This window comes from Lotus japonicus, chromosome 3, assembly GCF_012489685.1.
Source record: "Lotus japonicus ecotype B-129 chromosome 3, LjGifu_v1.2".
NCBI lineage: Eukaryota > Viridiplantae > Streptophyta > Magnoliopsida > Fabales > Fabaceae > Lotus > Lotus japonicus.
The window spans coordinates 73,496,886-73,524,710 of NC_080043.1; the positions used below are offsets into that span (position 1 = coordinate 73,496,886).

Below are 27,825 nucleotides of genomic sequence, written 5' to 3' on the forward strand. Positions count from 1 at the left end.
TATTAAAAAATCTATCTTTCATGAAAAAATATAAAATTATAAATAGCTACTATCCTCATGAGAGTTGAATATTACAAGTCCTAAGAAAAATTGGCAAGTTTCGGCAAAAGAATTTCAACGCAAAATATAACCACATAAATTACAGTTCACATCCTAGCAAACTCAACTCTTCTCCACGAGTTCCAACATCATACTTGATTTCCATGCAAAGTTGTGAAAAGATGCGTGAATTATTCGACAATTAAGATTCGTAAATATAATATCAGATTTTGAGCCCTGAATGGATGGCAACCACTCCCCCAACTAGATTCTCATACTCTACTTTCTGGAACCCAGCATCTGCAATCATCGATGCAAATTTTTCCTGTAATCCATCAATGACGATAGCTTAGTCAATGCAGAATAAGATAACTCAGAACTAGGCTTCCTTGACATTCAAATTCTCATTAGAGAAGTTTCTGCACAATGCTTACAATACCAGGGAAACAAGCATACAGGAACAAATTTTCCAAATTTAAAGATAAAACTCCACAATGTAGAGAACAGAGGACATAGCTGAGAAAAAAGTCCATGATTTTGAAACCAACAATGATATACACACACTTCATTTACAAAACACTTCATTTTTACCCAATTTTATTTCTATCTCTCTCCTCTTATCATCTATCACATCTCATATTTCCTCTCTCTTACTTTTTCTTTTCTTCCTATCTCTCTCTTCATTCCACCTCATTCCACCTCCAAGAGAGGTGTGAATGAAGCATTATTCTTTTGAAACTAATTTTTACATATTTAATGTGTTAATTGGATTCGTAATTGCAATGACAAAGGTGAGTCTAAAAATGAGTGTTTTTCTATGCTATATACAGCAGATAAGTAGTCCCAACCTTTTATGCAGTTATTAGACTGTTAGACATGATTCAGGATAGAATAATATGGCATCCTTTAATTCATGTAGCTAACTATACCCCATGGGGGAAAAGGGCTTGATGTTATTATCGTCCTTATAGCTTTTACTAAAATAAAACGATAAGACAATAGCTATCCCTACTAAAACTGCACCAAACATCTTTCCTCATAAGGCTGAATGCAAGAGACTGAGAGATGAGCAACACAAAAATAAGTCAAGCTGGTTTCAGTTAAATCATAAATAACATTAGAGAAGGTCACCATCAGCCAATTATACTAGGACTCATCTTCCTCACTCAGTTCATATTTTTCACTAAAATACTTGAAGGGGGTGACAAGAAACGTTATCCAGCCATCTTGAGAAGCACTTATAGACTATTGGCCCGCTCACAATGCAATCCCTGCCACCCCTCATCTTTCAAACCAAAAAGAAATAAAATTATGGACAGCTATCAATAGATGGAAGTATGATAAACCTGTGGGGGGAAACGCCGGATGCTCTCAACCAAGTACTGATAGGACTGCCTATCCCCGGAAACCAGCTCTCCCATGTGTGGAATAACTTTGAAAGAATAATAGTCATACCTACAAGAGAAGAAGAGTAACATTAAATAAGAAGTTAAAATGTTAAATCCAAGTATGAAAGGAGGTTATGATTCGATGGCAATAAGCAGTTTATGCAGTTCGCGGGTAGCTTTTGTTGGCAAGGAATGCCTGTGTAGTGTGTATTAAGGGTATCTATTTTTCCCTAACACTAGTGCTCTGTGACTATGCTCATGGCTCTTCCAAAGGAGTTTTTATTACTGAAATGAAAAGATTGTACTTTGGAGCCATTTTGGCTCACTTGATTTTCCTCACTTTTTTTGGAGTATTTCTTATCCCCCCCACCCCCTACATTAAGTATGAAAGTAAAAAGAGGAAATGAGAAAGTACACTTGGATTATGTTCTATATGTAGAAGGTACAAATTAAAGGGTCAGATGTTTATTCACTATAATTTAGTTGCTTTTTCTTCCTCAAAGGTGATTACTGATTGACAAGTATATATTAGTCTCCGTCACCGTTCTCAGATGCCAACCACCAGTACCTATCATGCTAGAAATGTTACAACAAATGATACTTACAGTTCCTTAAATACTGGAATATCAACATGACTTAGTTCAAGGCAAAGGAACCTTCCTCCGTGTTTCAAAACCCTGTTAAAAAAATAATTAATAACAGTAACTCACCACGAAGGTAATCTATTGCTATGTCATACAAGTTACAGCAATTTGTTATAAAAGTACAAACCAACCTATGAGCTTCACTAAGAACTTTCTCTATGTGCGTAACATTTCTTATCCCAAACGCAATTGTGTAACCATCCATTGAATCATTTTGGAAACTCAAGCTTTCAGCATTTCCCTCCACCCATTCAAGGGAACTATCTTCGCCAAAACCTATTATAATAAGCTGAAAATATTTACTCCTAAAAAATGAAGACTTATTAAAGGCCAAAACAAATTGATGACATTTAGAGACATTCTCAATTACCCATCTCCACGGACCGCTGTTTGCCAACATTCAACATGTTAGGATTAATGTCACATACATATATCTTAGTTTCCGCCTCTAAACTATCTTCATTAACATCTCGAGGTCCTCTCTGCTTAACTTTGTTAATGTTCTCCAAGATTCTAAAAGCAACATCCCCTGCAAAATCAAGAATTTTGAGCTTGAAATGAAAAACCTTAAAAAACTTGTCAATAGTTGTTTAACTCTCCGTAATAACAGGAAATATCACTGAGGAGAAGCAAGCTTTATGTTAAACGAAAATGAAAACTATACCAAACTAAATCCCTCTCAAATTGAACTTTAGTACAACTACTAGAGTTGCTGCCGTGTGACCAAAAGGTAACATATTGACAGCCTGTTTAGATCCACAGATAAACCTCCCAGAATCACTTCTCCCCCATACAAGTTGATCCTACAACATGTTTGGTAAAGCTTCTCATTTACACCTTTATTTCAATATCGATTCAGGCTAAATGTGAAAAATGGTTGGATTTCCAAACATGCTGGCTTGTAGCTTCTCCCATAATCACTTCTTCCCCCAATATGGAATCACCCTCTTACTGTCTTACATACACACGATAAGACGAGCCTCCAATGGATTCCCTTCCATAGACGGAAGCTTTATAGCACAATGCTGCCTCTTTAAGTGCTATGTGCATGTTTTGAAAACTATGAAGAATTGCGCATTTAACCAGAATTGCGAGATTTTTAGAAGCTTGATTTTATACGCGATTGTAAAAATCCAGACGCTTAACCAAACATACAATATAACCCTCTCAGTCTCACCAATCCTTAACTTCTTTAGCCCAGAGTGTACCAATTTACATTACATTGCAATATATGGAAGCTTATTGATAAGAACCTTGGGAGAACCACACCACAAAAGCTAGCTGTTGTAGTTGGAGAGCCCAAGGCCTTATAAACCCCACATTAGAATCCCATACTTCCAATGTGGGACTCAAGTCCCATACCTTGCAATGGGGTCCTAACACTTATACACAGAAAAATGGTATTAAATGTAGTGAGAAGGAAGCAAGCAAACCTGTGCCACCAGCCACATCAAGATGCTTCATTCCAGGAAAAGGATTCAGCATGGAAACTAGCCTCTCCTTCCACAATCTATGCATTCCAGCACTCATCAGATCATTCATGAGATCGTATTTCCCAGCAACGCTCGTGAAGACGTCGCCGACCATGCGAGCCTTTTCGTCTTCGTTTACCTGTTTGAACCCTGAATTGTAATTCTCAAGTGAATACCAGAGCTCAATTTTTCCTGCAACTGAAAATGAAAATTTGAATGCAAAGAGTAGGGAATGCGAACTTACCGAAACTGGTGGCATGAGAATGTAGTAGCCTGGAAGCGGAAGGTAAGAGTTTCTTCCCTAACCTTCTAGTCACCGTTCTCAGAGCCATGAATAATTGAATGTGATAGTGAGAACTCGCGCCTATAACAGCATAAAGAAAAGCTAGAATTGCAATCAAAATCGGAACAAAAAATTGAAAACCTAGAAACTTTGCAATGGAATGTTGTTATTTCATACCCGATTCAGTTTTGTTGTGTGAATATGGCGTCAAGTGTGATGTGATGGTAGCTCCGAGGCGCGGTGTGGTTGTTCGCGGCGGCGAAGGGCGGTGCGGTGGTGGTCCGACGTCAGAATTATGCTAGCCACCGTCGTCTACTCTCGTGAGTAAAGGGTATGTGTGATTCTAAAAAAGATAGAATGCAAGTAGAATCACGGAGTTTCAGTTTAGAGAGATCACGCGAGGTAGACGAGGGTAACCGCCATACCAGAAACCTCTCATGCTCACTGCTTGATTCGATGGGTCTCAAGGCCCAAGGGCTCTTCCCTTGCTTGATATGGCCCAGTTCATACACTTACCTCAGCTTAATTAATAATTACACTGTATTGCATCCTCAGTATCTGTTATCCGGTCACCCTTTAGATGCCGACAGATTCGGGATTTATTCATAGTTAAGGCTCATCATCCCGAACCCGAAAGTTCTTCTTACACACTCAGTCTGCGTTGTCAACTGAGCTACCCTTCTTGGATTTAGTAAATTGATTTGATAATGAAGATTGAATTGTTTTTTTTTTTTCAGGTCAAGATAGAATTTTTACTTAAAAAAACTTGAATTCTTAGTGATCATTTTTAACAACATAAGCTCTTCTTTTCGCACACTAACTGAGTTGTCTCTCATTCACTTTTTCTTCTTATTCCTCTTTCATACATTTTTTCTTGCTCATTTTTTTCATAATATCCCTTACTTGCCTCTCTTATATTCATTTACCACTCACTTAAATGGGTACCTATGAAACAAGATAATATCAACACTCATACTATTTTTCTAACATTCTTTTCTATTGGTTAAAAATCTATGTAGCTTACACCAAATTAGGAGCGGGGTAGGAGTGGGGTACTTAGTGAACCTTATATGAATTTCAGCTGATAAAATAAAGTATCAATCGTGGAGTCGGTATAGGAATATGACGCAAAACTGTTTAGAATTAAATGGTAGATCAAACTGAACATTAGATGTGGTAGATGATCGTCAGTAGTCAGTACCAATGAAGATGAGAAGCGCCGCTATTATGGGTAGAAGGAAATTAAAGCAGAGATTGAAAACTGACAATGAAGTACCAATATGGCCTATGGGCACCGAGTTGATTTACTGTCGGTTTGTGCAAGCATTCAATTTCTCCTAATTTCCTATAAGGCACTTGAAGAAGGCACATTAAATATCCACTATTGCATAAAGTTCTGTTCTATAGTTTGGTTGATAACACTAGTGTTAGTGTCGTAGTGGAGAAAACCGTTAAGGATCCGAAACTTAAAATACATAGATGCTGAATTCTTGCATGTCAAGAGGAATAGTTCAAATTAAGCTACATATCAAAGAACGATCCATAACAATTCTATCAGCCAATGCAGACGGTTCACAGTTGAGGTAATTTCGGAAAATTCAATTGATGCAACTCAGTTTTCCAAGACATCGAACACGCAAAATTCCAAAGACTAAATTTTGGTGAAACAAAAACCTAAATTCTGCAACAAATTTCCAGTTCTGATGATTGAAAAACTACCTAAAAAGTTGGAGGTATTGGAATAAAGAAAAATGCCTGAAGCTCCAACCAAAATATAAGTTTAAACGAATGAGACCTCTACCCCTAGTGTGTCTCAATCCCTCAGATCTTGAAAAGCAGGCCACCATGAGTTGCGAAAAATGGGGCAAAAACAAGTGACTCAACCGCCATGAGCTTAATAAGGATGTTGAGTGAAGGGCCAGAAGTATCCTTAAGAGGGTCTCCAATGGTGTCACCAATAACAGCTGCCTTGTGTGGGTCAGACCCCTTTGGGCCCAAGGTCCTTGCATGCTCAGATGCACCAGCCTGAAATTTCAAAGCCAATTTCATCAATAAACAATAATGCAGAGCTCAAAAGAGCTTATTTAAGCTTATCTTATAACATAAGCATGTTATAAGGTTTATGCAAGTGCTTAAGTATTAGCTTATGAAACGTTTATCTAAAGTTATTTACTGAAAAGCAGAAACACATGTGCAACATTATTACCTCAATGTACTTCTTAGCATTATCCCAGGCACCACCAGTGTTGGATGCTGATATTGCGATCTAATAAAAACCAATTAACAAGAACAAGATTCAGCAAACTTCACATGATGCGATGTTTTCGACAAAATTTCACAAGATGTAACCAGAGAAATGTATTACCTGCACGCCAGAAACAAGAGAACCAGCAAGAACACCAGAAAGCGTTTCCACACCAAAGAAGATACCAACAATGAGTGGAGTGAGCATGACAAGAGCACCTGGAGGAATCATCTCCTTGATGGATGCATCGGTAGAAATCTTGACGCAGGTAGCATAATCAGGCTTAGCGGTACCCTCCATGATTCCAGGGATGGTGTTGAACTGCCTACGAACCTCCTCAACCATTGTTGCACCTGCTATGGCCAGGCCCAGGTTTGGCAAAGTCTACAATAGGAAGCCCAAGTCCACTGGCATTCTGTCAAATGACAAGGCCTTCTAGAATGTTAGGATTCTTAAATAACCACCTGATGAGGTGTTATTATTAGTAGTACAGCTAGGGGGGGGACCACTAGGGAGTGAGAGGAATATATGTTAGTTATGGTAAGAGAATGAGGTAGGCTTGTTTTTGGGCTTAGGATTGGGAGAGAAGAGCACTCTCGAATTGCTCTGTTTATTTTCCTTCGTTTCTTGTATTCTCTAACACAATTTCTGGGTTTCATACCAGAAATTCAGTATAATCAATACAATTTCAGTTCCAGTTTCCTTCATATTTTCTGGTACCTAACATTGGTATCAGAGCTCCCGATCCTGAGGGAGCTTTTATGGTGGTTACGCGAGCTGCAATGGAGTCCAGAGTTGATGACCTTGAGCGATCTGTTACCACGATGAAGGAGATGGCCACGGAGCAATTTGAGGAGCTCCGGCGACTCATCATGAATCGGGAACGGAGGCGCACGCGAGGAAGATCGAACACACCCAGAAACCGGCGACCATCGCGAGACAGAGAGCGAGATCGCGACGCTTCGTCTTCGCACTCCGGGTCGCGAACCGGGTCACGAACCGGGTCGCGTACCTCAGACCACAGCAGGGAGCGATTCGATCACCCCCATCGCGTCCATTTGCGTGCTGTGACTGGAAGAAGGGTCGACATCCCCATGTTTGATGGAAGCGATGCTTATGGGTGGATTAATCGTGTTGAACGGTTCTTCCAACTCAGTCGTGTAGGGGAGGAGGAGAGGTTGGAGATGGTGATGATTGCCATGGAAGGGAAAGCACTGGGATGGTTTCAATGGTGGGAAGAGCAAGCTGTGGAGAGAACCTGGGAACCTTTCAAGCAAGCCTTGATAAGGAGATTTCAACCCACCTTGGTTCAGAACCCTTTTGGCCCTTTGCTTAGCATTAAGCAAAAAGGGAGTGTCATGGCCTACAGGGAAAGCTTTGAAGAGGCAGCAGCACCCATGAGAGGTGCTGATAGGGAGATCCTGAAAGGAGTGTTCCTTAATGGATTGCAGGAGGAAATCAAAGCTGAAATGAAATTGTACCCTGCTGCTGATCTTGCAGGATTGATGGATAGGGCCTTGTTGATTGAGGAAAAAAATTCTGCTCTCAGAGGAGAAAAAGGAAAGGATGAGGACAAACGTGGGTGGAAGGATAAGGGTGGGTTTGGAAGCAAATCTTCAAGTTATGGGGGAAAGCACATAAGTTATAATTCCAGTCATCAGGGGAAGAACAATACTGGACAGGAAACCAAACCAAAAGAGACCCAGGACGATGGAGGGAATGAAACTAAGAACCCTGAGAAGAAGTGGCAAGGGGGACAAAGACTCTCTCAAAATGAGTTGCAAGAGAGAAGTAGAAGAGGATTGTGTTTTAAATGTGGTGAGAAGTGGGGAAGAGAACATGTGTGTGCTAAGAAACATTTCCAATTCATTCTCATTGAGGGAGATGAAGAGGAAGAAGAGGAAGACATATTTGAAGAAGCTGAAGATGGTGAGTTTGTTTTGGAGGGCAAAATACTGCAATTGTCTCTTAATAGTAAAGAGGGCTTAACATCTAACAGGTCTTTCAAAGTTAGAGGAAGACTTGGAACAAGGGAAATCTGGATTCTGGTAGATTGTGGAGCAACCAGCAATTTTATCTCCCAAAATATTGTGAATGAACTAGACTTGGCTGTTGTAGCAACCACTGAATATGTGGTGGAAGTTGGAAATGGGGCCAGAGAGAGAAATTCAGGAGTGTGCAAGAATTTGTCACTGGTAGTGCAAGGAATCCCTATCACTCAACATTTCTTTATCCTTGGGCTTGGGGGCACTGATTTAGTCCTGGGAATGGATTGGTTAGCCAGCCTTGGGGACATTGAGGCCAACTTCAAAGAACTTATTATTAAGTGGAACCTTCAGGGCAAGCAGTTTGTGTTACATGGAGAACCGCAGGGTAATAAAATTCAGGAAGCTTGCAAAAACATAAAGAGCACAAGGAAGAACAAAGACCTGGATTTCTGTCTTTCTCATGAGTTTGTAGAAGGTATCAACATAGCAGTAGCTGAGGTCCCTGCTGAATTGAGAACCGTTATTGAAAAATTCCCTGTGGTGTTTCAAGAACCTCATGGGCTGCCTCCTAAGAGGCCTACTGATCATGCTATTATACTGCAGCAAGGAGCAGCAGCACCAAACATAAGGCCCTATAGGTATCCATTCTACCAGAAAAATGAGATAGAAACTCAAGTGCAGGACATGCTCAAGAATGGGATTATAAGGCCCAGCATTAGTCCATTCAGTAGCCCTGCAATTCTAGTGAAGAAAAAAGATGGAGGGTGGCGTTTCTGTGTTGACTATAGAGCCTTGAACAAGGTTACTATACCAGATAAGTTCCCTATACCTATAATCGATGAATTATTAGATGAGATAGGTTCTGCTGTTATCTTTTCTAAATTGGACTTAAAATCTGGTTATCATCAAATAAGGATGAAAGAGGAGGATATTCATAAAACAGCTTTTAGAACTCATGAAGGACATTATGAATATCTAGTAATGCCTTTTGGGTTATCTAATGCTCCTTCAACCTTTCAGGCCCTCATGAATCAGGTTTTGAAACCTCATTTAAGGAAGTTTGTTTTGGTTTTTTTTGATGATATACTAATCTATAGCAAGAGTTTAGAATTGCACATGGAACATTTGAGGTTGGTGCTCCAAAGCTTGCAGGAAAATCACTTAGTAGCTAATAAAAAGAAATGTTCATTTGGCCAACCAGAATTGGTCTATTTAGGTCATGTAATCTCCAAGCAAGGAGTAGCTGCTGATCCCTCTAAAATCAATGACATGCTGAATTGGCCTCAACCCAAAGAAGTGAAAGGGTTAAGGGGTTTCTTGGGTTTGACAGGGTATTATAGAAGGTTTGTGAGGAATTACAGCAAGTTAGCTCAACCTCTAAACCACCTCCTCAAGAAAAACAACTTTGAATGGAATGAGGAAGCCAGTCTAGCTTTTGCCAAATTAAAGGAGGTAATGACTACTGTTCCTGTGTTGGCAGCACCAGATTTCAGCAAGGAATTTGTGCTTGAGACTGATGCATCAGGAAAGGGGCTTGGAGCTGTTTTGATGCAAGAAGGGAGACCAATTGCATTCATGAGCAAGACTTTATCTGACAGAGCTCAGGCAAAATCAGTATATGAAAGAGAATTAATGGCTGTGGTTTTCGCAATCCAGAAATGGAGGCACTATTTACTTGGTAGCAAGTTCCTAATCCACACAGATCAAAAGAGCTTAAAGTTCTTAGCTGACCAGAGATTGATGGGTGAAGATCAGCAAAAATGGGTTTCCAAATTGATGGGTTATGATTTTGAAATCAGGTACAAACCTGGAGTAGAAAACAAAGCAGCAGATGCCTTGTCCAGAAAAATGCAATTTTCTGCCATCTCATCTATTCAGTGTGAAGGCTGGAATGACTTAGAAGAAGAGTTATTGGCTGATGAAAAATGTAAAAAAATCATGCAAGAGCTATTGACACAAGGGCAATCTCTAGCAGGGTATCAATTAAGGAAGGGAAGACTATTTTATAAGGACAAAATAGCGTTACCAAAGGAGTCCAGCAAGGTTCTCACCATACTCAAAGAATACCATGAGTCTGCTCTTGGAGGCCATGCAGGGGTCTTTAGAACTTATAAGAGAATCTCAGCTCTATTTTACTGGGAAGGGATGAAGATGGACATTCAGAAATTTGTGCAAGATTGTGAGGTTTGCCAGAGAAACAAATATGAAGCATTGAATCCAGCAGGTTTGTTACTACCTCTTCCTATACCATCACAAGTGTGGTCTGATATTTCTATGGATTTCATAGGGGGCCTTCCTAAGGCAATGGGGAAGGACACCATCTTTGTGGTGGTTGACAGGTTCACCAAATATGCCCATTTCATAGCTCTCTCACACCCCTATAATGCTAAGGAAGTGGCTGAAATATTCATAAAGGAGGTAGTAAAGCTACATGGGTTTCCCAATACCATAGTTTCTGACAGAGACAGAGTTTTTCTTAGCACTTTCTGGACTGAACTCTTTAGATTGGCTGGAACCAAACTGAAATTTAGCTCTGCCTACCATCCTCAAACAGATGGGCAGACCGAGGTAGTAAATAGGTGTGTTGAAACCTATCTCAGGTGTGTGACAGGAACAAGACCTAAGCAATGGCCAAGATGGTTGTCTTGGGCAGAATTTTGGTATAATACCAACTATCATTCTGCCATCAAAACCACTCCCTTCAAGGCCTTATATGGGAGAGACCCTCCTGCTATCATCAGGGGAACTGATTCTGTCACTTCAGTAGAGGAAGTGGAGAAGCTTACTGCTGAAAGGAACCTTATGCTAGATGAACTCAAGGAAAATTTGGAGAAGGCTCAAAACAGAATGAGACAGCAAGCAAATAAACATAGAAGAGACATTCAATTTGAGGTAGGGGATCTTGTGTATCTCAAGATTCAACCCTACAAACTCAAGAGTTTGGCCAGGAGGAAGAATCAAAAGTTGAGCCCTAGATACTATGGTCCTTATCCTATAATAGAGAAGATCAATGCTGCTGCTTACAAGCTTCAATTACCAGAGGACAGCCAAGTTCATCCAGTATTCCACATTTCCTTGCTCAAAAAAGTAGTGAAGGAGGGGATCGTCAGCCAACCATTGCCCAAAGATCTAAATGAAGGGTGGGAGCTTCAAGTAGAACCTGAAACCATCTTGGATGCCAGACAGAATGACCTTGGAACCACAGAAGTTCTAGTGAGATGGAAGAATCTGCCAGCTTTTGAAGATTCCTGGGAAGAATTGGACAGATTGATAGCACAATTTCCAGACCATCACCTTGAGGACAAGGTGAATCTTCAAGGGGGGAGAGATGTTGCACCTGCTATGGCCAGGCCCAGGTTTGGCAAAGTCTACAATAGGAAGCCCAAGTCCACTGGCATTCTGTCAAATGACAAGGCCTTCTAGAATGTTAGGATTCTTAAATAACCACCTGATGAGGTGTTATTATTAGTAGTACAGCTAGGGGGGGGGACCACTAGGGAGTGAGAGGAATATATGTTAGTTATGGTAAGAGAATGAGGTAGGCTTGTTTTTGGGCTTAGGATTGGGAGAGAAGAGCACTCTCGAATTGCTCTGTTTATTTTCCTTCGTTTCTTGTATTCTCTAACACAATTTCTGGGTTTCATACCAGAAATTCAGTATAATCAATACAATTTCAGTTCCAGTTTCCTTCATATTTTCTGGTACCTAACAACCATCTTCAAAGCTGCACTTCCTACACTCTTCATGGTCATGGCAGAAAACCAGTAAGGAAGCATGGCACCAACAATAAGTCCAATGAAGACCTTGGGAGTCAGGACATCAACAGTTGAAATTCCAGCCCTGCTGACAAAAGCACCAAATAGGGCCAAAGACACCAGCGCAGCAGACCCAATAGCAAATCCCTAGTACAAGAAAGACAGTAAATTCAGTAATAAATATGTTTTAGCAAAGCATAGCTCATCAAATGTAACTTCAGCTTCATGACCATCACAGGAAACAAAGCAACCAATATCACAGAAGCCTTCTACCCATTTTAGAAAATGCAAGGATGAAGCTCCTATTTTGTAGGGTTAAATTTCAGCACAATGCTTGGGAAAACTCATCCAAACTCCTATCACACTCACTTTACTTCACATAATAGTTTTTTCCAGCATTTTTATTTTGGCACAGCAATCTATATAAGCAAACTATTTGGAACCAGAAAATTTAACAGCCAGCTCTGACATAAAAAGGAAGCAATAACGATAAGAACATCATAGTACCTTGCCAATGGCAGCAGTGGTGTTTCCAGCAGCATCAAGGGCATCAGTTCTCTCACGGATACGATGGCTCATGCCGGCCATCTCAGCAATACCTCCCGCATTGTCACTGATAGGCCCATAAGCATCAATAGCCAACCCAGTCGCAATGGTGCTCAACATCCCAAGGGCAGCCACAGCAATGCCATACATTGCAGCAAAAGAAAAACTCACAAAAATGCTGATTGCAATGGCAAAAATAGGAATAATAACAGACTTGTATCCCAGAGCAAGGCCAAAGATGACATTGGTTGCAGCCCCAGTCCGGCAAGAATCAGCAACATCTTGTACGGGGCTGAAGACAATCAACAATGCCGGTCAAGATCATTATTTCAGCACTAAAAAATAAAAGATTGCACAACTTTGTTAACAATGAGCTACCTGTAAGCATTGCTTGTATAATATTCAGTAACAAACCCAATAATAAGTCCAGCCCAGAGACCAACAGCGACACAGAGGAACAGTTGCCTGGGGATTTTAAACATGTTAGTAGCTTGATTTCAATTGTTATCCATGCTCAGGAAGACTAAAACAACTATAAAGTTAGGTGATCATCATGAAATGAAGACACAAATACCAAACACGGAGATTTTCAAAAAATACAGCTAAAATTTAATAAAAGCTAACCTATTGTGTTTCACTAGAGGAATTAGAAAAGAAAACATAAAACAACATCGCAGAGGAAAAATGTCAGAAATTTCAACATAAGGCATGCAAGATTGAGTGTTTTATAAACATTTGAATATGACATCTTACCAGTTCTTTACTTCCTTCTGAACCCCAAAGTTGAAAATTGTGAAGGTTGATGGCAGAGCAACCCAACTAACAATTGCAATTCCAACAGTCATGAGTGCTGTGGAGATGATAAGCTGATTTTTCAATGCTGGTTCAATTTCCTTGACAGCCTTGATCTCAAAGAAATCAGTTGCAAAGAGAGTAGTAATCAAACAGACAAGAATGCCCATAGAACTGATGAGAAGGGGATATAACATCGCGGTGAAATCATGGTTGATTCCAAATGAGGAAATGGAAGCGACAACTAGGGCAGCACAAGAAGATTCAGCATATGAGCCAAAAAGGTCAGAACCCATCCCAGCAATATCTCCAACATTATCACCAACATTGTCTGCAATGACCTAATGAGACCATGGAAAAGGTTCAATAGTCAATACCATTACAACTACAGAAACTAAAGGCACTCATTTCTCAGAATGAGTCAAATAGTGATATTAATGCATCCATCTCTCAATTATTGTTTTTCAAAAGAGTGAGAGAAGTGAAGAGCTTGAAATGCTCAAATGTGACTTACAGCTGGGTTTCTTGGATCATCCTCAGGGATATTTCTTTCAACTTTTCCAACCAGATCAGCACCAACATCAGCAGCCTTGGTATAGATACCACCACCAACTCTCCCAAACAGAGCCATGGAAGATCCACCCAAACCGTAGCCAGTGATAGCCTCAAAAAGACCTGCCCAATCATCTCCATAATAAAGCTTGAAGAGATTGATAGTAATGTAGAGCACCAAAAGACCATTTGCTGCAAGAAGGAAACCCATCACTGCACCAGACCTGAATGCAGTGATAAAAGCCTTTCCAACTCCCTTTCTAGCTTCCAAGGTTGTCCTCGCATTGGCATAAGTTGCAATTTTCATCCCAAGGTAACCAGATATGACTGAAGTGATAGCACCAAGCACGAAAGACACAGTGCTAAACAATGCAGTTGCAAGGGCTGGCTTGCAAAGCTTGCTCTTATCATATGTGCAGGGCTGGCCCTTAGTACTGAAGCCTTCCACAGAGCCCAGGAAAAGGAAGATCAGGATTGCAAAAGCAACCATGAAGACCCCCACATATTGATATTCAGTGAAAAGAAAGGACGACGCACCTGTAAATCCATACACAACTTGTAAGTATAAGAACAAAACAATTCTATCGAATATACAAATCACTTTTCATGGCCAGAGCTCACAAGCTCACAAGGGATGACAAATACTAGCTAGTGTAAGTATTCTGGGTATTAAATCCAAAAAAAACTTCAAATACAGAATTGAAAATTATAACTACTGCCAAGAGGCTACTACTCAAGACCTTCCTTCATCAAACATCAAACAATGCCTCATTTGTTGTCTCAACCAATTAAATTGTGTCGCGTCAATTAAAATTTCATGAATAAGAGATTTTTGATTGACGTGGGACAATTTCAAAAGCGCAATAGAGAATGAGACACAAGACACAATTTTATTTTATTTTTTATTTCCACAAGACAATTTATGGACAAAGGATTTTGATCCTATGTCATACCATGACCATGATTAAGCACATTAGCTAAATAATGTCATAATGATAATTACAATATTTAACCATAATCATACTAAAAATAAAGCTAACAATAATGAAAGATACAAATATCATATAATAATAATAAATAAATAAAAGCTGGATGGATGAAGTACATAACATAACCGCAGTAGAACTACATCGCTATTTAAAATAATAACAATAACAATAAAACAACTGCTTAGAAGTACAACATGGACTCAGATATCTTAAACAGGAAAAAAAAAAACGCAAGATTTTGCTATTAACTAGTATATAACCCTAGTGGATCCTTACCATAAATGACAGAACATATATTAATAATAATAGCAAGCAACATTCAAACCCAACAATTCAGGAATATAACTAATAATAATTAACTATAACAAAATCTGACATAAGAAATCTACATCCAAGAGTTACCATGCCCTTTACTTTCCTTTTCAAACACCGACTCAAGTAGATAAAGCCAACAGAATAAAAACAAAAACAAAATAAAAATGATGTCTTATGTTTATACCAAAAGACACGAAGAAAATGATTACGAGAACGACGTCGGGTTACGAAAAGCGAAACAGGAAGAGGCGTATAACAACCAGATCTCAGGTAGAAATCTTCAGATCTAAACCAGAGAACCTTACCTTCAGAGATGGCGTTCTGTATCTCAGCGCATTTGGCGACGACGCTGTGGTCATTGATGCCTTCTTCCTCCTCAATCAGGTACTCGGCGCCGTAACCGTTCTTGTTGTTGCGCGGCGACGACGACGTCTCAGATGTAAGCTTGACGCGCGAAACCAGGAACCACTGCACCAACGAGAAGACGATCCCTACGACGGCGCACACCGGGATCACTATCTCCGTCGCAAGCTCCGGCAGCAGAGTCGCACCCATACTCGCCGGAAACCACCTACCTCCGCCGAAACGGGAAGATTTTGATAACGTTCGCCGGAATAGAGACAGACACGGAGAGAGTGTGAGGTGAGTTCGAGAAGTGTGGGACTCGTGATGTTTATATTGGGGGAGAGAGCGTGTTAGGGTGTATTGAACATTTCAAGTTTAAGTTGTACCCGACTTTTTATCCGTGAGATCATTTGTATCGAAATCTGAGCTCATCTGACGGTGGATACATGAGAACGTTTTTTTTTTTTGAAATGGATACATGAGAACGTTTCCAAAGTTAAAAGGAAAGTGTTTTAAAAAGTGGAAATAAAAGGAATAGATTCTTCAATGATAAGGTATCTATCAAACTTTGTGAATGAAAAAGTTTTACAAGGATTTTGTTTAGGGTGAGTTTGGGGAAAAATTAATTGAGTGTTTATGACCATATATCCTTGTTTATATGTTATTTTAACAAACTTATCAAAATTCTGTTATAAATAAGTATATATTATTTTTTGTAGGCTATTTTGTACTGCTTATAAAAAAATTTAAAAAATTTATAAATAGGTTAAGTTATTTATATTATTTTTTTTCAAATACTTATATAAACATTTATAACATAAGACAAATTTTAAGGCTTTAGTGTGTATTTAGGGTTAATAAATTCCCTCATATTTTTTATATTGAAAGTTATGTCCAAATGTATCAAATGTTGAGATTGTTTAAATATCTATGAAGACATAAATTGGGGTTTTTAGGGTGTTGGAAGATTTTTATTGTAGTACGTGAGCTTGGTTACTGTCCTTATATTAAGAGAGTTGTTTCACAACATTATCTGTATATTTATATATTTTTTGTTTTCCAAAAAAAATTGTGAAGAAATATATATACGTGTTCCGGTATGGAACCTCAGATGTAGGCTAATCAAACTGAGAGCAAGCGAAGTAAACGAAAAACTGAGAAAATGGCGTAAAATGATAGGTTCCCCTACCGCTTGGGTGGTGCCTTTATTTATAGCTTGGATTTTTAGTCCGAATGGACCATGGGTGACCCGGCCCATTAAGTACAGAATATTGGTTAGCCCAATTACATGATAACTCGGTTCACCCATATCAGACCATAAGCCCACAAGACACTGAGGCTTAAAATAAGACGAAAGTGTCTTTACGAAGCCCACAACTACTAAGTTGCTCATAACTTAAACAAAATGCAAATAAAATGGGCGGACAATCTAAATTTACAGGAAATTTAAATAAAAAGTAAATAATGATCACATTAATCCGACTCTTCTCTTATCTCTTTTTTGATGTGTGAACCAGGCTGTCAAGTCCGCTCAGCTGTCATTTCATTTACACTTACCGTGTCAAGTTTCAAAATCATCATTACTTCCCCTGTCATAAATATATCCACAAAATATCCTGCATATATCTGGGAACTTGGAGCTACAGTGTTATTTGGCGTTTTCAAGTTCCATTAACACAATCATTAAGAAAGAAATAAATGTAATTGAAATCACAAACAAATTCACACATGAAAAGTCACACTCTTTCCTAAAGTAGTTGTACCGATGTACCCTCTCTGAATTGTGAAAATTGAATTCACCCTTAAAAACATCCTCTCTTCCGGACCGATATGTCCTTTCAGATTCAAATTCCTCAACAATCACCTCCTTTCAAATTTAAAGCTTTTCAGACCAATACGTCACTTCCCTCCAATCGTCAGACCATGCGCTTTAAATGCACGCGTGAGATCACGTGTCTGTTCACCCTTTAACTCACCTTTTCATCTTCATCCCCTTTTCTATATAAAGTCCATTATTTTCACTTTACCCTTACTCGTGCTTTCTCCTTTCACCATATACCAAAAAGTTCTAACTTTGCTGTTTCCTCACCCTTAGTACTCCACCTTTGCATCCAAGAACTCCTTATTCCAAAATTTACTCAAGTCACATTTCTCTAAGGTAAATCTCTTCTCTATTTTCTTTCTGGAATTCCTGCATCTTACTTTTGCCTTCAACTTTATATGAATAGTCTGCGTCTTTAACTCAGAAACCTATAGTTTGAATAACCCAGACCTCAATCCTAAACTCCTTCTTCATCTCATACTTCTAAAATTTTATTTTCAGGACCAGAAAAATGGCTACTAAACGTACTCGTAGAGAAACCTCCACTCTTAGTGCTCCAACTACCGCGAACTCTCTATGGGTCTCTAGTAAAATCAAGAAACAATTTTCAAAAATTAACACTCCCAAGGCTGTTGTAAATCTAATTACTAAATATAATTTTAGAAAGGACGGACTGGATGCCCACCTAGATATACTTCCCTGTTCTTCCGACGAACCATGTTGTTTCGGGCAAAAAGATGATCAAGGGCGAAATTTCACTTATCTTTTTGAAAATTTGTTTTCTGATTTGAAATATACCCTACCATTCTCCGATTTTACTTGTTCTGTCTTAACTCTCCTAAATGTAGCCCATACCCAACTTCATGGTAATGCTTGGGCTTACATAAAAGCCTTCGAGGTCCTGTGTCACGCTTTACATATCCAACCCACTAGCAATAAATTTTTCTATTTCTTTGAGACCTGTGGGCGAAACGTTAGAGGTGAATATGTTTCACTCGCTACCGCTAGGGATCTAGGACTGTTCACTCTTTTCAAAAGCCACTATAAACACTTCAAGGGAAATTTTTTTAAACTTCGTGAATCTGAACCCTGCAAAGACATATTCTATTATGATGATGGAAGTCCTCGGTTCCCATTCTACTGGACGAACCGGTATGAAGTTATCATCAAAATTTCTGATGACGCTTTGACTCCAGAAGAACTAGTAGAATGCCAATTTTTGTCTGGCTTAGGATTAAATCTTACAGATTTTATGGACGCCCTTTCAAAAAATGAAGTGGGTACATACATTGGTAAGGCATTCTAACTTACATCCCTCTTTCGAAATTTATATAAAACTTCTCTTGTATGCTAACGTTGTTTTCTTATTGCAGCAAATATGGCTCGCCTCTCTGAAGATGATATCCTCCGTTTCCGTCGTGAGCAACAGGCTGCTCGCGAAAAAAGAAACCCGGCGAAGTCTATCGCCGATCAGAACACCAGTCACTCCGGCACCGAAACTGGTCGCCCCACCAAGAAAAAGAAGAAAAATGAAGAGACTGCTTCGACCAAAAGCAAAACTCCGAATCAAACTTCACTGGATCAGTTTATGAACAAAAATGCTGCTGTTGAAACGAACAAAGGTTGTTCATCAAGCGCTCCGCCCCCTTGCTGGAAGAACCTGTTAAAAGAGTTCGAAGAGTTAACTTCTAACGAAGTAACTTCACTATGGGACTCCAAGATTGATTTCAACTCTTTAGTGGAGACAAATTTGGTCTTTGAGGCGGACCGTGAGAAGATGAGGAGGATTGGATTAAAGGAGGCTTGTCAGGCCATGATGACTAAGGGTTTGGAAATTGCTGCTATTTCCAAGATGATCGATCTCGAATCTGCTGGATTTGATGGCCTTTCAAGTGCCAAGCTCGTTGAAGAAAAAGAAAAAGAAATTGAGAAGATGAAAGCCACATTGAAACTGTTGGACAAATCCAAAAAGGTTACTGAAAATAAAGCCGCTGATTTGGCTTTGGAGGTTGGAAACTTAAAGAAAACTATTGAAGAAAACAACACTTCTATTCAAACACTGACTAGAGAAAATGGGAAGGTAAAGGCTGACCTTACCCAACTGACTGCTGTTCACAACCAAGTTCTTGAAGAAAATTCTAGCTTGAAAACAGAGGTTGCTAAACTGAAATGTTCTATCTTAGACCAATTTGAAGCTGGTTTCGCCAAAGCAAAAGGACAAATCACCTTTCTCAATCCTGACCTGGCTATCAACTTTGAAGGGCTAAACCCCTATGCCCGCATCTTGAATGATAAATTGGTTAGCCCGGATAACGCGGATGGAGAAGGTGAAGAAGAAGAAGAAGCAAATGAAGAAGAAAAGAATGAAGAAAACAACCAGCCGGGAAAGGAAGGCGAGGGAGAAACATCTTAGATTGGGTTTCGATTTGTTCCAAATATCTTAGTATTTAAGTGTTTTTAGTTTTTAAGTTTTCTCGCTACTTTGTTTGTTTGTTGTTTAATCTCATGACCACCTATGTAATGCTCCGCCCCTTAATTAATGAAATGTGTTTCTCCTTTATTGTCTTATCGCTTTTGACTTTTAACTTAATACTTTTGATTGAATCCAAATCTAAACTTCTACCTCAGCTTTCGTTCTAACGGAACATTCTTCACACTAACTCTTATCTCACTAAAAATCATAACCTTCATAACTTAAAATCTTATCTATGAAATCTATGACTATACTCGCTTTGCCTAGTCATACTTTCACTTATAACTCTTATTCTGATACTTGAACACATGAAACATAAAATACTCTAAGTTACTTACCACGTGTTCCAACGCTTCAAGGCTAATGACTAAATCAATATTAAACCAAAAGCATTGCAATTCACTAACCTTTACTCCTGGACTTGCTTTTACTTTCTTCGCCCAATCTACTATTGATTGGAAAGTCGTGTAATTTCGACATAATGGTAAATCACTTGATTCACTTCGCCCAGTATACTATTCACGTATAGTGGGAAATTGCATAAGCAAGTTTATGAAATTTCTAGAGAAATCTCTAAGTAATCAACTTCTATTGGAATCATAAGGCCTTTGTAATTTTAACTTAGTCAAAAAATTTCATTTGAACTTAGTTATATGTTGAATCGAAAATTCCCATTTTGATTCAATTGTTTTGCTCGCGTGGAGACTTGTGCTTAATTTGGACAAGCTTAATCCAACTTAAGGCTGTGCTTATGAATTCGTGGTCAAATGCTCTAGTTTTAAGAGTCTTACTCTTTCTCAATTGCCTGGCATCGCCCAATTGATAAACTTAAGTTGATATGTTTCCAATCAAGAAAACAAAAATGAAAAATGTTGCACACATGAACATTTTTAAAGGTTATGCCTCGTTAAAAACTCTCCCGCCTGGGGTAGAGAAAAGAGTGCATACATGTTATTCATTAATGTGTGATGCCTCGTTAAAAGCTCTCCCACCTGGGGTAGAGAAAAGAGTGCATCCCACTAAGTCTTACACACATAACAAAGTCTTAAACAACACACTGAAAACAAACATAGTCTTGAACACAACATACTGCTACAAACTTAAACAAACACACAAACTGTACAGAACACAAATGGTGAATCAGTTGTAGTAATAGCGGAGGTGTTGTGCATTCCAAGCCCTTGGAACCCTTCGCCCTGATAATTTCTCCAAATGATAAGCCCCTTGACCAAGCTCTCGAAGAATCCTATAAGGTCCTTCCCAATTAGGTGATAACTTCGAATCATCAGGTCCCTTTGCCTTTCGACGCAGCACCAAATCACCAACTTTCATTTGCCTCGGAACCACTCTGGAATTGTATCGCCTTTCAGATCTCTGTTTTACCACTGCTTGCCTCAGACGAACTTCTGCTTGCATTTCCTCTGCCAAATTGAGATCAACCAATCTATTCATGTCATTCTGGTCTTCATTATAAGTCGCCACCCTAAAAGTTACATCTTGCAACTCTACTGGGATCATAACATCTACCCCATAAGTCAACTTGAAAGGTGAATCGCCAGTAGTGGATTGAGGGGTAGTGTTGTAAGCCCAAATCACCGTGATCAACTCCTCAGCCCACAATCCTTTAGCTTCGCCTAGCCGCTTCTTAATTCCATTGAGAATGACTTTATTCGCTGACTCTACCTGACCATTTGTCTGAGGATGCTCAACTGAGGCGAAACACATTTCAATTCCCATTTCTGCACAAAAATTCTTCACATTCCTGCTAGTAAATTGTGTTCCATTATCTGAGATGATAGTTGCTGGTACGCCAAACCTGCAAATTAATTTTCTCCAATAAAATTTTCTGACTTTTTCTGCTGTTATCTTCGCCATCGATTCCGCCTCGATCCACTTAGTGAAGTAGTATACCGCAACCAAAACAAATCTAATCTGAGAACCTGCTGGAGTAAACGGTCCCAGAATATCCACTCCCCACATTGCAAATGGCCACGATGAACTCACTGAGCTAAGAGCTTCAGGTGGCGCCCTATGTAAATCTGCATAAATTTGACATTTTTCACACTTCTTCACATAGTCCATACAGTCCCCTCTTAAAGTTGGCCAATAGCATCCTGCTCTGAGCACTTTCGCCGCCAAAGATCTGCCTCCTACATGACTTGCACACACGCCCTCATGAACTTCAAACATAATTCTTTTCGCCTCATCTTTAGAGACACATCTCAACAAAGGAACTCCAATCCCTCTTTTATACAATTGATCGCCCAACAATGTGTAATGACTTGCCTCACGAACTTGGTCTTTAGAAAATTTCAGCAAATCAGAGCCTTCTGCTTCCAAACACTTTTTGATACGCCCCATCCAATCTGAATCCGCTACAGTCAACACCATCATTATCTCATCCTCTTCGATACTTGGGCTGTTCAAAACCTCCTGGATGAATGACTTATTGTTCCCCGGCTTCTTGGTGCTTGCTAACTTTGACAGAATATCCGCCCTTGTATTCTCCTCCCTCGGAACATAATTGACCTGCACTTTGCCTATCTGCTTTATCAACTCTTGAGCTTTCAGTAAATACTTAGCCAGCTGTGCGTCCTTCGCCTGATATTCACCTTGAATTTGCCCGGAGACTATCTGAGAATCTGTTTTAATCATCATGCTTTTGACTCTCATCTCGATTGCCAACTTCAAACCTGCAATTATAGCTTCATATTCTGCCTGATTATTACTTGCTTTGAAGTCAAACTTAAGTGACTGTTCAACTGTCACACCTCCTGGTCCTTCTAGAATTATTCCGGCTCCACTTCCCTTGACATTGGATGAACCATCCACAGACAAACTCCATTCTCCAACTTCCATAGTTTTCTCACTGGAAGACATTTCATTGACAAAATCTTCCAATACCTGTGCTTTAACCAAACCTTTCCTTTCAAAAGTGATTCCAAATTCTGAGAATTCAACAGCCCAGGAGACCATTCTTCCGGCTAGATCAGGCTTTTGCAAAACTTGGCGAAGTGGCAAGTCAGTTTTTACCACAATTGGAAAGCCTTGAAAATAAGGTCTTAATTTCCTGGCGGATATGATTAAAGCTAATGCAGCCTTTTCAATTTTTTGGTATCTAACCTCAGCTCCTTGAAGAGCGTGACTCACAAAATATATGATCCTCAAATCATCTTTATTCTCTTGCAACAAAACTGAACTAACTGCATTATCAGATATGGAAATAAACATTGACAGTGAAATACCTAGAATTGGTTTGGCTAAAATTGGCGGGTTGGACAAATGATCCTTCAAGCTTTTGAATGCCCTTTCACATTCTTCAGTCCACTGAAAAGCTTTGTTCTTCCTTAAACATTGAAAAAATGGTGCTGATTTTTCTCCAGAACACGGAAGAAACCTGGACAAAGCTGCTATCCTTCCTGTTAATTTATGCACATCTTTAACTGAGGTTGGGCTCTGCATGTCAAGTATCGCCTTACACTTATCAGGATTTGCCTCAATTCCTCTCTTTGTGATCATGAAGCCCAAGAATTTCCCGCTTTGAATCCCAAACGAACATTTTTCTGGGTTAAGTCTCATGTTATGCTTTCTTAGCTCGCCAAACGCCTCTTCAAGATCAGAACAGTGTGCCATCATTTCCTCTGACTTGACCACCATGTCATCCACATAAATCTCCATGTTCCTCCCCACCTGCTTGTCAAACACCTTATCCATCAGCCTCTGGTATGTTGCTCCCGCATTCTTCAGCCCAAATGGCATAGTCTGATAGCAATAGTTCGCCTGATTCATCATAAAAGTTGTCTTCTCTTCGTCTGGCTAATACATTCTTATCTAATGATACCCTGAATATGCATCCATGAGGCTAAGCATTCCGAATCCAGACGCCCTATCCACAAGCTTATCAATATTCGGTAAAGGATAAGAATCCTTAGGACAATGCTTGTTTAAGTCTGTATAATCTGTGCACATTCGCCACTTTCCATTAGCCTTCTTCACCATTACTACATTCGCCAACCATGTTGGATACTTAACCTCCATAATGAATCCAACTTCCAGTAACTTGTTGGTTTCCACCTTTACTGCCTCTGCCTTTTCTTCGCCCATCTTTCTTTTGAATTGAACAAAAGGTTTCGCCCCGGGATTTAAAGCCAATTTGTGACAAATAAATTTCGGATCGATTCCTGGAAGGTCCTTTGCACTCCATGCAAATAAATCCATATTCTCAGATAACAACTTTACCAACCTGTCCTCTTGACTTGTAGTTAAATTGACACCAACTTTCAAGTTTCGCTCACCAATCTGGATCGCCTTAGTTTCCTCTTCTGATGTCATCTTGTGCTCAATGAATCCATCACAAGGATCCAAACTAATGTCTGTCTGATCTACATTCACCTCATAGACTCGATGCCCCTCTTTCACTGCCTTCTTTCCCATATGTCCATACTGCTTGAAGCTTTTTGAATAACATTTTCTGGCAACCACTTGATCATCCTTTAAAACTCCAACTCCTCCTTTGCTCAACGGATACTTAGCTGTTAAGTGTCGTGTGGAAATGATCGCCCCCAATATGTTTAGTGAAGGCCTCCAAATGAGTACATTATAGGGCGAAGTACATTTTACTACCAAAAACTTAATAGCAAATGTCTCCGCATTTTTCCCTTCTCCAAAGACAGTCTTCAGCTCCACATAACCTCGAACAAATACTTTCTCTCCAGAAAAACCCACCAAAGAGTCATCATAAGGCAACAAATCAGATTCAGTTAGCCCCAATTTCTCAAAAGCATCGCCATAAATCAAATCCGCCGAGCTTCCTTGATCCAGAAGTACCCTCTCAATTTCGTAATCAGCAATTCTCAGCATTACAACAATTGGATCATCTTCATGAGGCTGAACTCCCTCAAAATCTCGCACAGTAAAAGTTATATCGAGTTGATTGGTTGCCCAACTTCCCCAATCGTTAGAATAAACAGCATTGATGGAATGAACGTACATCTTACGAGCTGAATTAGTCGTTCCTCCACCGCGAAATCCACCAAAAATAGAATGAATCCGCCCCTTTGCTTTCCCATCTGGCTGTTTATTCTGCTCTTCATTATCAATCTCCTTTCCCTTTTCATCTCGCTTTGTCGAAGTTTCAGCCTCATCTGAATTGTTCCGCCCAACTAAGTGTTGCATGCATCTAGCCTTTATTAATTTTTCAATTTCCTTTCGCAAAGTGAAGCAATCATCAGTGTCATGCCCCGAGATTCTATGATATTCACACTACTTTCTCTTATCCACGTTGTTGCCTGTTGGTTGTTTTGGTTGCCGGGGAAAACGGATTACATTCGCCTCCAAGCACGTGTGTAAAGCCTCAGTCAAATTAATCGTCAATGGCATTGCACGATCATTTTGATTTCGGGTCCACGTCATCGAATGTCCATACCCACGATTCCCATACGGTTGATCATGATGCTTAAATTGAGAGCGGTTATCGTAACGGTTCCTGTAGCTGTACCCTTTATCCCCACGTTCAGCCGAACCTTTTGAACGCTGATCGGTAACCGCTCCTTTCTTCGCCTCAGACTGCTGTTGCTGACCAGCGTACGCCGCATTCGGGCGGTTCTTCTTGACTTGATCACTTTGATCCTCCTTGATGAATCCTTGAACTCTTACACACAATTGTGCCATCGTCTCCACCGGCTTTCTGCTTAAATTACTGTTCAGACTTCCGGGCCTTAATCCTAACTCGAACGCTGCAATGCAAATCTCTGGCATCTTATCCTCCAAATGAACAGACAATTGATTGAATCGCCCCATATACGACTGTAAAGTCTCATTTGAACCTTGACGAACATTGAACAATGTCGCCGGAGTAACCTTCTGGGCGCGGCTGGTTGAAAACTGAGACAAAAACTTCGCCGATAACTCTGTGAAATTCACAATCGAACGTGATGGTAAAGTGGTGAACCAAATCATAGCCGATTTCTTGAAAGTTGATGGAAGCATCTTGCATTTGAGTGCATTTGATGCTCCCACAATAACCATCTTCGTGTTGAAATACACCAAATGGTCCTTGGGATCAGTGTCGCCATAATACGAATCCAAGACAAGCGTCTTCAAGTTGTCTGGAACGGTAGTGTTTGCTATTTCTTCTGTGAAAGGTTGAAAATCCACCACCGTTTTCGCCATTTTTCGATCGCCCTCTCTTAACCCATGTGTCTGGTTGAGATCAGTAAGTTGATTCTGAAGTTTCTGGTTGTGTTGACGGAGATCATTGAGATCATCCATGATCCGTTGGAGAACGTCGGGAGGAACGCCATCAGGGGGATTGTGGTTCCTCTCTCCGTTCGCCCCAGATCGAGTAACCATCTTTTCTGCGTATGAAGCCTAGGAAGAATTTCCTTCGGCCCCACGGTGAGCGCCAATGTTCCGGTATGGAACCTCAGACGTAGGCTAATCAAACTGAGAGCAAGCGAAGTAAACGAAAAACTGAGAAAATGGCGTAAAATGATAGGTCCCCCTACCGCTTGGGTGATACCTTTATTTATAGCTTGGGTTTTTAGTCTGAATGGACCATGGGTGATCCGGCCCATTAAGTACAGAATATTGGTTAGCCCAATTACATGATAACTCGGTTCACCCATATCAGACCAATACGCAATCACATGAGAGGATATTAGATCTACCAAAAGATAACATGAGAGGATATTATATTGTCCGTGTCATTGGATAATAGCTTTTTTTAAGGCATCATTGGATAATATAGTTGTTTTTTCTTTGAACGTGTCATTGGGTTGATTTCAAAAAACAGATGTTTATTTTTGGAATGTGGAATTTGGCATTCCAATACCGTGAAAACTAGTAGTACTAGTCTGTTGTTGCTGCGTTCATTTAGAGCAGATTAAGTTATCTAAATTATTTAAGAGAGAGTTTAAGTTAAATAACACATCATTCAATTACATTTGAGATAAATGAGTTGAAAATATTTTATTTATAAAAAATTATATTTATCCATTGAATTGTGAGAATTATAGGTTAGTAAGTGAGTCATTTAGATAACCCAATTAACTATTATTTTCTCAAATTTAATTTTACCAAAACTTCAAATACGCTCGCGTTCAGGTTGATTCAAATTTTTACTCTGAATTGCGGAATGAGACTAGCATCAAGGAATATCCTGTGTTTGTTAGGTAGTAGGTGGGCCCGATAATTGAAGCAGTCGCTGTACGCTGTCGGTGGTGTTGTTGATGGAAATGGCGAAGGGTGAGATTTTTTTTGAAAGGGTGAGATATTGATAGTTACCGTGCGCAAGGAAGCACAGGATTGTGATTGTTGTTTTTGTAAATTCTATTTCTGGGTGAGAGGAGAGGATATTGTTGTGTTGTGGGAGCTCAGAGGAATGGCTTTTGTGACACTGACGTAACAACGTGTCTTGAATAGCGTGCAAAGCATCCTATCGGATAACAAGTCATTTTCTTTTGCTTTTTTTCACGAATGAATATTTATAAATCACTCTACTTCATCATTCATTCCATAAGAATAATTATTCTTTCACACCTAAAAAATGAGATGGAAAGAGATGGAGAATGAGAGATATGAAAAAAAGAAAAAGTAAGAGAGGGAAAGTATAAGATGTGATAGATAATAAGATGAGAAAGATACAAATAAAAATATGTGGAAATGAAGTGAAGAAAAAAATGAGATGTGAGTATATGATTGTTGATTCTATAATACTCCCACCACTCTAATTAGCGTTGTCCAACTTTAAGCAGTCCGACTAGAAACCGAGTTAATCGATCTTTTTTTATCTGCGGGTCGAACCAATTCAGTTTTGGTTTATGACGGGTTTAAAAAACGGTTTTATTAGGTTTGGATGGGTCGGTTCCCACCCGAACCGATTGAAGTAACTACATAAAAAAAAATTGCCCGCTCAGCTCAGTCCAGAAGTAACCTAGCTCTTAAGTCTCCCACTAACTCCTGAACATCCTTCACAAGTCGTCAGCCTCCAACCAACCAAACCTTATCTCCTCCCATTGAATCCTTCTTCCCCAATCTGAAACACAACCGCCAGCCACCACCACCACCACTTCTCCATCACTCATTTCGAAAATCACTACACTCCTTCTCTGAGATCATGAGTCTTGACCACATCTCGTCCCCAATCTCGAAAATCAGATGCACAACCACCATCCACC

General features: G+C 39.7%; 3 protein-coding genes across 3 annotated transcripts; all 3 read right to left on the reverse strand.

Moving 5' to 3' along the window:
• Positions 1 to 16: 16 nt before the first annotated feature.
• Positions 17 to 4,306, reverse strand: LOC130745778 (2-methoxy-6-polyprenyl-1,4-benzoquinol methylase, mitochondrial). Its single transcript, XM_057598157.1, has 8 exons — positions 4,004 to 4,306; positions 3,788 to 3,907; positions 3,505 to 3,693; positions 2,442 to 2,600; positions 2,203 to 2,347; positions 2,033 to 2,104; positions 1,386 to 1,494; positions 17 to 364 (listed from the first exon to the last, which is right to left on the reverse strand). Exons 2-8 carry the CDS (start codon positions 3,873 to 3,875, stop codon positions 263 to 265), a joined length of 864 nt encoding a protein of 287 aa, XP_057454140.1. The 5' UTR covers positions 3,876 to 3,907; positions 4,004 to 4,306; the 3' UTR covers positions 17 to 262.
• Positions 4,307 to 5,333: 1,027 nt separating this feature from the next.
• On the reverse strand, positions 5,334 to 15,664 carry LOC130745779 (pyrophosphate-energized vacuolar membrane proton pump-like). The gene is made up of 9 exons (XM_057598159.1): positions 15,314 to 15,664; positions 13,667 to 14,241; positions 13,114 to 13,493; positions 12,739 to 12,825; positions 12,322 to 12,652; positions 11,769 to 11,961; positions 6,192 to 6,409; positions 6,033 to 6,092; positions 5,334 to 5,851 (listed from the first exon to the last, which is right to left on the reverse strand). Exons 1-9 carry the CDS (start codon positions 15,561 to 15,563, stop codon positions 5,648 to 5,650), a joined length of 2,298 nt encoding a protein of 765 aa, XP_057454142.1. The 5' UTR covers positions 15,564 to 15,664; the 3' UTR covers positions 5,334 to 5,647.
• A 9,246-nt stretch (positions 15,665 to 24,910) lies between these two features.
• Positions 24,911 to 25,999, reverse strand: LOC130744696 (uncharacterized). The gene has a single exon (XM_057596859.1). The coding sequence runs from the start codon at positions 25,997 to 25,999 to the stop codon at positions 24,911 to 24,913; it is 1,089 nt and encodes a 362-aa protein (XP_057452842.1).
• Between the last annotated feature and the right edge of the window lie 1,826 nt (positions 26,000 to 27,825).

What these genes read in the sequence shown, in the direction of transcription:
- LOC130745779 (XM_057598159.1), bottom strand. Translation starts at nt 15,563, where the DNA reads ATGGGTGCGACTCTGCTGCCGGAGCTTGCGACGGAGATAGTGATCCCG. An exon ending in TATACAAGCAATGCTTACAG is followed by an intron (nt 12,653 to 12,738) that starts GTAGCTCATTGT and finishes GATTGTCTTCAG; the next exon opens with CCCCGTACAAGATGTTGCTG. An exon ending in CCACTGCTGCCATTGGCAAG is followed by an intron (nt 11,962 to 12,321) that starts GTACTATGATGT and finishes TTCTTGTACTAG; the next exon opens with GGATTTGCTATTGGGTCTGC.
- LOC130744696 (XM_057596859.1), bottom strand. Translation starts at nt 25,999, where the DNA reads ATGGTTACTCGATCTGGGGCGAACGGAGAGAGGAACCACAATCCCCCT.
- LOC130745778 (XM_057598157.1), bottom strand. Translation starts at nt 3,875, where the DNA reads ATGGCTCTGAGAACGGTGACTAGAAGGTTAGGGAAGAAACTCTTACCT. An exon ending in TTCTCATGCCACCAGTTTCG is followed by an intron (nt 3,694 to 3,787) that starts GTAAGTTCGCAT and finishes ATTACAATTCAG; the next exon opens with GGTTCAAACAGGTAAACGAA. An exon ending in ATTCCAGTATTTAAGGAACT is followed by an intron (nt 1,495 to 2,032) that starts GTAAGTATCATT and finishes CTTCTCTTGTAG; the next exon opens with GTATGACTATTATTCTTTCA.